The sequence below is a fragment of the Lethenteron reissneri genome, chromosome 35 (genome assembly GCF_015708825.2).
Source record: "Lethenteron reissneri isolate LAM-NWPU_2019-01 chromosome 35, ASM1570882v1, whole genome shotgun sequence".
Lineage (NCBI taxonomy): Eukaryota > Metazoa > Chordata > Hyperoartia > Petromyzontiformes > Petromyzontidae > Lethenteron > Lethenteron reissneri.
The window spans coordinates 2,843,032-2,856,378 of NC_083813.1; the positions used below are offsets into that span (position 1 = coordinate 2,843,032).

General features: G+C 45.0%; 1 protein-coding gene across 3 annotated transcripts in view; it reads right to left on the minus strand.

Annotated features, from left to right (window-relative positions):
• The window catches only part of GALNS (galactosamine (N-acetyl)-6-sulfatase), a 38,686-nt gene that overhangs the window by 11,469 nt on the left and 13,870 nt on the right, over nt 1-13,347 (minus strand). For all 3 annotated transcript variants that reach the window (XM_061565564.1, XM_061565565.1, XM_061565567.1), the window contains exons 7-10: nt 12,631-12,697; nt 11,013-11,140; nt 9,657-9,796; nt 6,449-6,552 (exon numbers count right to left, since the gene is read on the minus strand). In XM_061565564.1, the coding sequence (XP_061421548.1) occupies nt 6,449-6,552; nt 9,657-9,796; nt 11,013-11,140; nt 12,631-12,697 (439 nt within the window). The remainder of the gene's footprint in view (nt 1-6,448; nt 6,553-9,656; nt 9,797-11,012; nt 11,141-12,630; nt 12,698-13,347) is intronic.

The following is a 13,347-nucleotide window of genomic DNA, read 5'->3' on the forward strand; positions in this document are numbered from 1 at the left end:
CGTTAACCTGAATGCGTTTTGAGATGGCCGTGTGGCTCAGAGGTCAGAGTGCTGAGATCCTGGGTTCATATCTGTGGTTTAGCCACCTGTGATTAAACTTGAGTTTTCAAGTGTAATGAGTTCATGGTCTTAGACTGGTTCCCATTGACTGCACAGACAAAAAAAACTATAATAAAAATTGGTTATCCATTAAAATTGGTTAATTTCGACTCTAACATTTAAAAACGTTCCTGTGACTGTCATGTCATGAATATTTCTCTCTATAACAGGGCAGGTGAGTAGGTGGTGCCCTCCTAGTATGGTTATGAGGTCGCATCAAGAGATTTCAGAAGCAGTGTTGTGTTATCTCCTTCAGCAGATCAATCTCCAACACTGATGCAATGCTCTGCACAATGGGGATAGACATTTGGGGTAAAGAGACAATTTCTTTTACGACTTTGATAAAACACAAATACATTTCAGTTGTAAGAGTTGGGCAATGCCAAATCTAAAAAAGCCAAATCTAGTGAGGTGGGTGGGGCTGCGGTTAGAGCAATGCAAAAACACTCTGGAAGGTAAGATGGACAATTGTTGCTTGGAATTTTATATTAGAAAATTTGTAAAAAAAATTAAAATTGTAAAAGTTTTTAATTTTAAAATGTTTTACAATTTTCAAAGTTATTGAAAAAATATATCATATATAAAAAATGTTTCGAGAACCTCTTATACATTAGTCATGGTTGAAATAAATGTATTTTTGGAGGATGGTACAGAGGGGAAAAGAGAGCTATATATTCTTAGGTGTTTTCGGTAAAGTCACGTAGGTAAAACATCAAAATTAATAAAAATAATAAAATAAAATAAAGATCACGACGTTTCGGAGGCTCATCAGAATGTGGTAGCCAATGAGCCAATGAATGGAAAGTATCGGCCCCTCTCTCCCGATACTTTCCATTCATTGGCTACCACATTCTCATGAGCCCCCCCCCCCCCTCTCCTCCCCCCTCAACTCGCTTTTAAGGGATTACATCTTGAATCATTGCCTCACTTGATGCAGCTGATCTGGCTGTGACTGTCCCACCTGATGACGGAGACTTGTGTTGCCTCCGAAACGTCGTGATCTTTATTTTATTTTATAATTTTTATTAATTTTGATGTTTTACCTACGTGACTTTACCTAAGAATATGATTCCTTGCAGTCACGAAAGCTTCAAGTCTGGAAGAAAAGAGAGCTATGACGTTTGCTATCCCAAGAACGTGGCGGGAACCCACTGACCACTCAAGCAACTGCTACTTCTGCATGGTGGACCCTTCCAAACGTCAGACTGGCAAGCATGCACCTGCTATGACCTATCCATCGCCCCGGTGCCACACTGCCAAGAGCTCCCCGTACCCACTCCTCCGGAGAGCAGCCATCTTTAAGAGAGCAGCAAGTCAGAGAGCGAGGAAGACGTTATAGATCCAGATGACAATTTCAGAGGTGGAGCTGAGGAGAGAAACCCATACTACCCCAACCAAAAAGACCTCGATGACTTGATCAGAAATCTTGGTCTCACCAAGTCCAATGCCGAGCTTTTGACATCTAGGCTCAAGCAGTGGAAATTGTTGGATTAAAGTGTGCAAGTCGCAGATCAGATGAAGCGTGACCAACCTTTTTGCAGCTTCTTCACCCGTCAAGATGGGCTCTGCTTCTGCCACAATGTCTGTTCGAGGCAATTGGAATTGCCTGTAACCAGAATGAGTGGCACCTCTTCATTGACAGCTCATCCAGGAGCCTCAAAGCCGTGCTGCTCCATAATGATAACAAGTACCCGTCTCTTCCCCTGGCTCACTCGGTGCACCTCAAAGAGGATTACAACAGCATCAAGACCTTGCTGATGCCTTGAAATATGATGAGTAAGGCTGGGAGTTCATCGGAGACTTCAAAATGATGGCATTCTAGATGGGTCTACCAGGCGGTTTTACCAAGTTGCCCTGCTATCTTTGTCCTTTGGGACAGCAGGGACACCAAGGCGCACTACCACAGGCGGGACTGGCTACAGCGGACCGAATTTTGTGGGGAGGAACAACGTCAAGTGGGAGCCACTGGTGGACCCCCAGAAGGTGCTGATGCCACCACTGCACATCAAATTGGGCCTTATGAAACTATTTGTCAGAGCTGTAGATAAGGAGTCGGCAGCCTTCAAGTATCTTCAAGACTTCTTCGTTAAGCTGTCTAAGACAAAGGTCAAAGCCAGTGTCTTCGTCGGACCACAGATAAAGAAGATCCTGGAGTGCAATGAATTCCCCAAGAAGCTCACGAGTAAGGAGAAAGCGGCTTGGGACAGCTTTGTCGCAGTGGTTCGTGGCTTCCTGGGCAATCACAAGGTCGAAAACTATGTGGAGCTGGTTGAGACTCTGGTGAAGAACTATGGCGCACAATGGGCTGTAGGATGTCCCTCAAAGTCCATATCCTTGATGCTCATCTTGATAAATTCAAGGAGAACATGGGAGCATACTTGGAGGAGCAAGGCAAGTGCTTCCACCTGGATATACTGGACTTTGAACGTCGCTACCAAGGACAGTATAACGAGAACATGATGGGAGACTACATTTGGGGGCTGATTCATGAAAGTGATTTACAGTATAATCGTAAATCTCGAAAAACTACTCGCTTCTAAATCTTCTGTACTTTAGTATGTTAATTTTGATTCATATGTTGTTATGTTGTTATTTTCTGACTTTATGTGAACGAAAAGACACAAATTCGCCTGTTTTCTCATTGAAAATAGGTAAATTTCAAAATATCCCTGTCCTGGTCATAAAAGCCAAGTTTGTTGGGAATAATAAGCATTTTCTATACTTTTCAGGTATAAGCAATTACGAAATAACCCTTGCTACCCAGGAACAAAAATTGTGTTACATTGTGTTATAATAAGGCAGCCACACAGGCCGACTGGGATCATTTGCCTTAATATGCTGAGAATTTGTGTTTCAGTTTCATTTATTTGGTATAGCCCTGTGAGCCATTCGGCTCTTGAATCGGGTGCAACCACAACAAACAAAAAACATAAACAAGAAAAACATCTTAAAGTGACTATGCGTAAACAGAAAAATCCATGAAAAAACTTCTAATTCTTCCAGAAAAAAAGCACCGTACACCAACGCTGTGCAAAAATCCCAGTGGGATGCAAGTCAAACAACAACAACCACAAGACAACTTAAATTAAAGCCATCATTTAAACTCCGTACTACAACAAACAAACATTGCCAAACGAAAAACGTTTCGAAATCACCAAAATAAAGCCATAAGCAATGTAACAGTGATCATAGGAACTATGACCGAAATTTTACAATAAACGACATAAACAACATGTACCACCAAACCCTGCAGCCATAGCTGGCTGCATGAGTCACTCCACAACAGCAGGAGCATCAGTAGGAGTATCAACATTTTTCAAATGCACCTTAAAAGATCAGCACACTAAATCAAAACACAAGATCATACGTTGCAGCGGTCATCCGGAACGTGTTATAGGTGAGTAGTGCAACTTTGTAGGAAGTCAACAGTTGATGTCTCTATGGATATCCTTGGCCCCACCATGGGAATGTGGAGTTTCTACTCCCGGCTCTGGCACATCATGCTTAAGGGCGAGGGAACAAATACACGGAGTTGAGTGCCAGCTCACCATGGCTTGCTAAAATTAGTAAATGCCCAAGGTTACGGAGGCTGTGCTAATCAGACATTAAAGTACATCTGGAAGGCAGAGCTGATTAAATACAATTAAATGACTCATTAATACATGTATTTGTTCTCTCGCCCTTAAGCAATCAAACCAATCAGAAAATAATTTATTCAGGAAAAACCAAGACCGTTGTCATCAACACTGCCTTCACAAATGCGGTATATTGTGGAATAATTTGTCCTATGCTGAGATTTCTCTTCATCCCTGTCTGATCCCGAAGGCCACTGTAGGAAAAACCCGTCCACTCGAGGTGACAGGGGGAAGTATTGCAGTGGTTCCTCCACCGCGCTACGAACCCAACGACCTGACTGATTATTTTTGCCATGGCTAACATCAGCGGTGAATGACATCTGGACCAGTCCTAGGGCCCCCTGCTTTACCAACCCACACTGACCAGTGAGTATGGTGAATATATTATTGAATAACTCCTGGGAACCCGCACAGCGTGGGGAGGCCCCTCATCCAGCAGTGGATGACAAAAGTGCCGTACTTGTACATGAGTACATTTGTTATAAAGTGAATTTCTAGTTCAAAGGGTCTCCTTGCAGTGCTCACTACCATTGGAAGCGCTGGGCCAACAGCAAAACATGCCAGGTTCCTGTTTGTTGAGAACCATTGGGATGATATACAATGTCCGTATGCATTACAAAACACTGGGTTAACATAATAAATTAAATCAAATGATCCTGAATCGCGACACCTTGCTGAAACGCCGAGGGGGTGGAATGTCACAAGTCTACAAGGCCTCGTCATCGATTAACTTGAATCGTCATTTTCATTCGCACGATAGACACCTTTTAAATGTACACACATCACTGATACAGAGCACGCCGAGTGCACGGCAGTGAAACACACGAGTAGCGCATTGAGTAACACTGTCATAATGCCTAAGCTTTAAAAATGTGATATTACAAAAAAGACATCCATTTACCAGACGCATTATATTTTGAGCGCAATCTTTTACTCTCCTTGGGGTTTTTTTCCTCTATCTCCCCGAGTTTCACCTGCAGCGCCCCCCCCTCCCAAGTGTATAAATTCTCTTATCAGGCTCGAGCAGATGGCAAAGAGAGAAGGGTTTCGTTTTTTATCAGCGCCACTGCCAAAACATTGCTGCTGCTGCTGCTACTCCTCGATCAAAGGCAAAGTAATCTCCGCGAATCCACTTTGCCAAAGGGACAAGGGAAAACTTGTGAAAAATGGCAAAAATGCATCCACAGTTGACAATTCGTTTTTAACCTCTGGTGAGGTGCTGCCGAAGCCTAAACATGACGCTGGCTTGTTTATCTTAGTCCAAGGCCTGTTTGAGACCAATACATCCTGGATGTTCATTTTAATAAGGCAAGATACACAGACTCGTAAGGAACACTTGTGCGTTTGGTCTTAGAATTCAAAATAATTGAGTACTGCGCCTTGTGAAGTCTGCATTGGCTGTTTAATATTAGCTGGTTCAGGACCATGCATAAGCACTGCAACCAGAGTCATTTGGCTAATGAGGCACTTTGAAATGTTTTTATACGCACAGAATATACACACACACACCTCTGCCAATTTTGATGATGAAAGATTCAATTAAATAATTGTGAACCCTTGAAGCTAATGCACACTTGTTTAAAAATAATGACAAGCTATTGCTTCACGCGATTTGTCCAAATAGCGCTCTTGGCAACACGATTTGATCACAATCAGAAGGTTGTGAATTAAAAAACCTGGGGTCAAACTGGACTGTGCATGCACTGACTCCAGCCACAGCGACGTGGGATGTCCACCACGAGCTCGGGACTGCCGATGGAGAATACTCGCCAAAATGCTCAATTGAACAGGGATACGTGTTGACTTTTAAGTTTCACATTTATTTTACAATTTACACCAAGAGGACATAATTTCATGAGATGAAGAGTCCGTTCAGCAGCCTTGCCGGATGGAGCATCAGGTTGCACCTGGGGTTTCTCACAGGACCTCTCCTGGATGTCCTCTTTTACATTTGAAAATGTCGTTTACATTTTATTGAAAGGTAATCAACTTAATTAAGTTGAAGTTGTTAAATATAATCCTTTTTATATTCTTGGTTCTTTCGGTAAAGTCACGTAGAAGGAAAATAAAAATATAATAAAAACTATAAAACAAAAAAATTTTCAATGACGTTTCGACTGCAACACAAGCCATCATCATCAGGTGTGAAATTCACAGCAAGAAAATTTGAAAAAAAAATTGCTGTGGATTTCACACCTGATGATGATTGCTTGTGTTGCAGTCGAAACGTTGTGAGTATTTTTATTGTTTTATATTTATATTATTTTATTATTTTCCTTCTACGTGACTTTACCGAAAGAACCAAGAATATGAATCCCTGCAGTCACGAAAGCTTTAAATCAAAATATAATCCTTTTTATTTTTTCTCCACACGCTGCTATGAGATTATTTCCCGCATGACAAATCGATTTTTTTTATTCTTAAGAGCTGGAATTTAGCCAAATGACATTTTTTAATGACCTTTCCGTGTGCAGTCATTGGCGACCTCATTACGCCTGTGAACTTGGTTTTTAAATCACAGGCAGCTGAAACCGCGACTCGAACCCAGGATCCCGGCAATGCCGACTCGGCACTCCAACCTCTGCGCCACCCCGCCACCTCAACAGATCACGCACAAATTGCCACCGGCAGATTGAGCATCGGGCACAAGTCTCGTGTTCCCCTTTCGTCATCAATTCCGCGAGCCTCTTCGCCCAGCCCACGCATTGACTCACCGTAGCTGGGTGGATGCGCCCAGGCCACCAGGCTATGGCTGGCTCCCTCATGCCGCCTTCGAACGTGGTCTCCTTGCCACACAAGAAGGGCCCATTGCTTCCAGCTGGGAGGTGCAACGAAACACACACGACAAATAAAGATCCTACGCTTAGCCTTTAGAAACGGTAGAAGCAAGTGCAATTAGTGAACGCCTTACCAAGACCGATAAGGCACGCGAGAGGTGGTCAACGCCACGCCAGGCAACCTTTGTCTCTCCTTTGACGATGTTCACGTACACCAATGGGTGATCATACAGTAAAAGCCCGATATAACGCAGGCGTGGTGGGACACGAGTAACACCCGTGTTATAGGCAACCCGCGTTATAATGGAAAATGCGTGTGTGCATCTCCACATATCTATGTCTCCATGTCTGTGTGTGTCTGCATGCATGTGCGGGGAGCAGTAGCGTAGCGGTTCGTGCGGTGACCCGAGTTCCAATTCCAGCTCACAGCCAACACCAGTGACAATTATCTGAACCAATCCTGGGCCTACCCTAGGTGGACTCGGCCTCAAATGAATATCTGGTGCGGTGTGTAAAAACATCGGCATTGGGGAGATAAACGAGATAAAGGGCATGGTGCTGGCCACCCACCCCTCGTGTACTGTGCCAGCCTTCATAGGTGCTCGCTAACAGCACTTGCCCCAACAGCCTGGTAATGCTATGCGGGGGATCTTTGTCTCTGCACGTGTCACTGTGTCTGTGGCTCCGTGTCCGTTCGCCCGACTGCGGATGCGGGAACGAGAGAGTTGGGAGGGTCAGGGGTGGGCGCTGACGTGACGGCTGCCTGCCGTATCGCGCCGCCACCGATAGAGAGGGAGTTGGGGGGTGGCGTTCGGATCGGCCACTGGGACGTTTCCACGGCACACCACCGGTTATTTTTGTGTTTTCCTGGGACATGACCTGACCGGCGATGTATATCCGAATCTGATGATCCGCATTATATCAGGCCTTTACTGTATTCTATTATCATAATTGTTAATATATATGTTACCTGGATAATCCCCCAAGATGGAACATGTCGTTTGCAAGGGTGTCCAGGGTGTTGTCAAGTGACACACACGCGAAGCAAACACGTAATGACACGTCTACACACATTTTAAAGTCTACAACTCACGCGGTATACGTTTATGCAATGTCACGCGCACGTATAAGAAGACAGCCAGGACAGCGCGCATGAAGGTCACACCGCAGGCCTACGCATGAATAAGTGGTGCACACTGCACATTCTCTAGCTGTACGCATGTTGAACTTCTTTCGCGCCGTACGTGGCCAACTGTTCTCATCGGAGGGGGGAGGAAAAACATCTAAAGAAATGAGTTTTCAATCTAGATTTAAAAGTGCATAGCTACAGTGGCTTCCTAATACCGGAAGAGCGTTCCCAACGGCCGCAGGAATGCATCTGAAAGCGCACGACACGGTGGCCGTCTTTGTTCGATGGATATCCAAAATTTGTGAGACTCAATTGGCCCCAGTGGAGGCCCAATGTAGATTTAGATCCTACGTGCCACTGATGTCAGCCTAGGCGGGAATCAAACCTAGGTATGCGGCAATGTACTCGCTTCACCACTATTGTTCACCACAGATTACATATTTAAATTAAAAAATCCACAAGTGATGGGTTAGCTTATGGGGCTGAAGGCCATGTCAGAACACGAAAGCAATCAGCCATCGAGACAATGTGGGTGGGATGTGGCCGTGTGGGTTTTAGGGCTCAATGGCGATGTCAGAGCACCTGGGCAGTATCGTTAAGATGCCGCAATCAATTTTTGCTGCCTCGTGTAACTAAACTGGGTTATCAAGTGTAGTGAGTTATTGGTCTCAACCTGACCATCAAAGGCCGTACAAATAAACCCACCATGTTAAGTGTACCCACGTCATTAATGTTTACCGAATTGCTGCCCACGAGTATCACCTATAACGTCTACCCCCAATGCAGAACCTTGCTGGGGTGGTGAACTGCACACGGGATAAGTCTAAAGCGAGCGGAGCCCACGCACTCTCTCCTGCGAGCTCTCTAACTGCACTCCGCCGCAGGCTTGACGAGCGGTCCCAGCTGACGGAGGTGGAACATCCAGGACAAGCGAGGCTTTGGGAAACAAAAAAAACCTCCACTGGGGGTTCGCTTCTAGGGACCCTCGTTCGTATCAAGCCTGTCCGTCAACACGTCCTGAGAGTGCAACCGAGGCTCGAATGAGTGGGTGGTGCTCCACCGGTGCGTTACGCCTACGCATGATGACCACGTGATACCCCAACCACCAAAACCATACTCATTTAGGCCTAAAGTTTAATGGTAAAGATAAAGAGACATTTTGGCCTGGGCAGTGGTTCTCAACCTCTTTTGGCTACTATACTGTGCCCCCCTTGTTGAATATTGTTTCAACTGAGTACAGCCCCTTTGCCTGACCCAACATGGTTCTGAGAAATCAATGCATGAATAATGGACATCAATATTTTATCATCATTAGACCTCCTTTGCCAGTACCAAAATATAATAATAGGGGTTTTCCCCATTTTTTCTGGCAACAAAACTGAAACCTTTTTACAAGGAATCATGTGTGCATTAACCACAATACTTGTGGTCAAAATGCAAACAAAAACACGCTCTGATAATATATGCATTGTCCTTAAGACTGATTGGTCCACACCAGAGACGGCTTTCTTTTGAGCCACGTCTCCATTGGTGCTAGACCAGAGGATGCCAAAAGGTTTCAGTTTTGTTGCCAGAAAAAATGGGAAAAACCCTATCATCAATATTCTACCCAATTGTCCATTTAGTGAGGTATCCTAACTGGCTACTAATTGCAAAAAAAAATGTCAACGGACGCTCCGCACGTGTGACGTAATGTGTTCACACTCGCTGGCTACTCTTGGAAACCACATTGTTTACGATCAATGAGTTTAGAAAGGTCTTTTATATTGTTCTAGTTTACCATATGCATTTCAATGTTATCGTAGCTATTTTATATGGCAGAGTCATACATAACTATTCACCAATGACTCTCACGTCCGATATCATTTCACACGATTATAAATCACCTCACGTACCCCCTGGGCTATTTGCACGTACCCCCAAGGGGTCCGCGTACCCCCCCGATTGAGAACCACCGGGTGAGGGAATGGGCTGTCCAATCTAATCGATCAACAACAACAACAACGGTGGCCAGACCTTCCTTGGGTCCTGACATGAGTGCCGCTCCATTGTCCGAGGTGAAAAACACGAACGTGTTGGTGTCGAGGCGGCGCGAGCGCAGCTCGGAGAGGATCCGCCCCACGGCTGCGTCGATCTCGCGCACCGCGTCCCCGTACCTCCGGAGGCAAAAAAACGAGAGAAGGAACGGGCATTCGGCAGAAATTGGGTCAGGGGGGCTCACTCGTGCCTTGTCAGAGCACCGATGTTCAACACCTGGGCAGCGCTGTGACAATTGAATAATAATAAAAGCACCCAATCGTTTTGTTTTTGTGTTGCGTCTTCGTGCAAGCAACAACTATCGCCATGGCAATGCTCATTTCCGTTGACGGCCGTGAGTCGTCGGCAGGAAGATGGCGGTAGCCACCCTCGAGCAACCACAAGATGTGGGAGTTTAATGTCAGCATCAATAATTACGCTGCCCTAAAAGGGAAAAATAACAATAGGCAAAGTTTTATGCAATGGTCCTTTACGTGGCAAAGAGAATATCTCTCCGAGCAGTGTTATAAATTAACGTATTGAGTTTGTGTTATTTGTGCTTGTGCACCACGGCCAAAGCAGTATCACACATTCCGCATCGACGAGCAGTGCGTCAGGCAGCTAAAACACAGCGAGTTTGCAGTGGGGAGTGCAGGTGATAGATCTCTTAGTTGCCCTGTTCTGCTGACCCGTATCACCCGAGTCTCGTCCCGTGACCTCATGCTCGCGAGCATTCGCCGTTGCCAAAGTCAACGGTTAAGAAATCCCCATTCTCGAATTGCCATTTGTTGGCCCTCATCTCCACTGGCGACTCCTCGTGGTGTAAATTCCACATTCCTATGGCAGTGGAGGAGTCGTTGAGGATGACCACTATTGTCGTAAGTGATTAGAGGGCTCAACAGCGGGTCAAGCAGTTGGCCTTACAGTACAGCCAGCTTGATAGTGGATGTTGGGGGCGTGGCGGTGGCGAGATGTTATCTATGTCGCCTGGTATGCAGGAGGTCGTGAGTTCGATCCCGACCCAGACGTCTGCATATACGGTGATTGCATGTTCTCCCTGTCGTCGTATGGATTTTTATAAGGGTCCTCTCGTTGATTCCCTCCACATTTAGACTCAACGTGTGTTTAGAGTTATTTGACTGCTATACATTGCCATACGATGAGCCACTTCGTTGAGCTATCATTTGTGATAGCCAGTTCACTCCTGAAAAATAGCTATATAGCTCAGTGGGCCTTACCTGATAAAATAAGCAAAACAATTTTTTACAGTTTTTCGTGTAGCGTCGTTAACATTACTCCACGACTGCAGCACAGTGTGTGGGGGTGCTCTCGGCTGTCACGGCATTGGTAGCGTACAAGCCTCGGCGACTCGTTCCCAGAAAGGGCCGAGAGGCGTAGACGGGAGTGTGGGTGGCGTCCACCGCCCAGTAGAGGAAAAACGGGCGGCCGGCGTCGCTTTCGCGTCCGATGAAATCCAGGGCCTCCTGCCGACACAAGACGCGGCAGGCAGACATGGTGAAGCTCCGTTACGGCTTTCTGTTGTAACGAGGCAAAGAAACGACGTCCGTCTGGAACACTCAGTCGGCAGAACGGCACGTGGTTGTCAACGAACGGCAGTGGAAAACAACAGCACCCGCCGGTGATGCACGGAGAACGAATACCAAACAGAGTGCGCTGCAGCAGGTAAATGCCACTCACGTCAATACCGTGCAGATGTATTCTGCCGAGGAAAGGTGCCGATGCTTGTGTGGCGTACGTGCATTCGCGTTGCATGATTAGACTGGATCCACATACAGGAGTAAACTTCCAGTCAAGCCAGAAGGCTTGGCAGTAGAGCTCACATTTAGAAGGTTGCGAGTTCAAATCTTGGTTGGGGGTTGACTGAGCCCATCATTCCTCTGGAATAATTGAAATAATTAAATTGTTTTGTTTACCCCTTTCCTTTGGTAATCTCTTGGTCAACTGGATATAAGGAATATTAATCAAGAACACCCAGGTTCATAAACCCCCTGTCAGTAAGTCTTCACCATTCCACTTAACCTCAAGATGCATCTAGTCTGGCACATGGGCCTGTGATGATGTCACCGCCACCTTTGGAGCTTCTTCCACCAGCATTCACGTAAGCAAGCAGTTGCACGCTCCACGTTTTACAATGTCGATATTAACTCGCTATTCGTGAAGGGTACGTTTAGGAGATTCTCGTAAATAGCAGACATTTTAATGAATGACCTCCAATAAACACATAAGTTATTAAGTACATGAAAATTATGATAACACAAACAAATTGTGAAAATAAACAAAGTAGTTTTTTTTTTATATTAAAGTATGAATTCATGACGATGATGTGCATCATTTGATCTCATCACTGTATCTCATCACATTCTCGCATCACATTCTCGCATCACATTCTCGCATCACATTCTCGCATCACATTCTCGCATCACATTCTCGCATCACATTCTCGCATCACATTCTCGCATCACATTCTCGCATCACATTCTCTCCCATCACTTTCTCCCTCGATAGCCACTTAAGAGTTCCATATGCAATTTGCGGGTGGTCAAAATCGCGGAGAGCAAGTGAGTGAACAACAAGGGAATCATGTACATGACAAACATGCTAATGGAGCCGTGTCCTGAGGTGAAGAAACGTGCTTCTGAAACTCCATCTGTCAGCTCAGCATCACATCATGGCAAGGAATGGCCCCAAAACAATCCCACAACAAAGTGCATTTTAAGACGCTTCAATTAACCGGCTTTATTTGAGGAACTATGTTAATGATAGGTGGCTGCCCACACTGAAACACCTCAAGCACCAAACCTTCTGCAACCAGATTTCACTTTGAACTTTGAACAACATGTTGTCTCAACGGATTTGGATTAATTAAAAAAACAGTCACGGCCATCAGGAAAGAGAACAGGATTTTAAAATACTCGAGCACATTTGCCGCTTTATCAACGGAAACAATTCTCACCTGCAGATACAGACGGGTGAGGTTGGACTCTCCCGTCTTGCGATTGATTTCGAATTCTTCGTAATATCTACATTAAAAGGAAAATTGCAACTTTAACAAATAAACAACTGGAGGCAAGGGTTATATTTGAAAACTTTTTTCTTTTTTATCAAACTCATACAGGATTAGCTCACTTCAAAGGAAAAAAGAAATGCTTAAAATGCAATATATATTTCAAATACTTACTCTACTGCATTTATCGCAACCCTTTTTAACCCATTCAAACTAAAGTTGAAAGCGTTAATGCATTAGCTCTTACACACAAAGTGCTTGCCACGAATGAACCACAATACCTTGCGTGATCTTGTCAAGAAGCATAAACCATCACGCGAATTCCAGTCATCCTCGCAGCGGCTTTTGGTTAGCTATCGAATAGAAGGTAACCACGTCACGCGCTTTCATCTAAAATGCTCTTTTTTCCGAAATTAGGATGCCACTGGAGTTATGCACTTTTAAATCTAAATTGAAAACCCATTTCGTATAGCTTATCATGTGAAAATGTACAGCAGCTAAATGCTCAATACGGATTATTCTAAACGTGGAAGGAAAACCGGAGGACCCAGATAAAAATCCATGCGACCAGGGTACGAACATGAAAACTCCAAATATACAGGGATCAGGGTTGGGATCAAACCCTCGACCTCCTGTATACGAGGCAAGGTAGTTAACATCTCACCA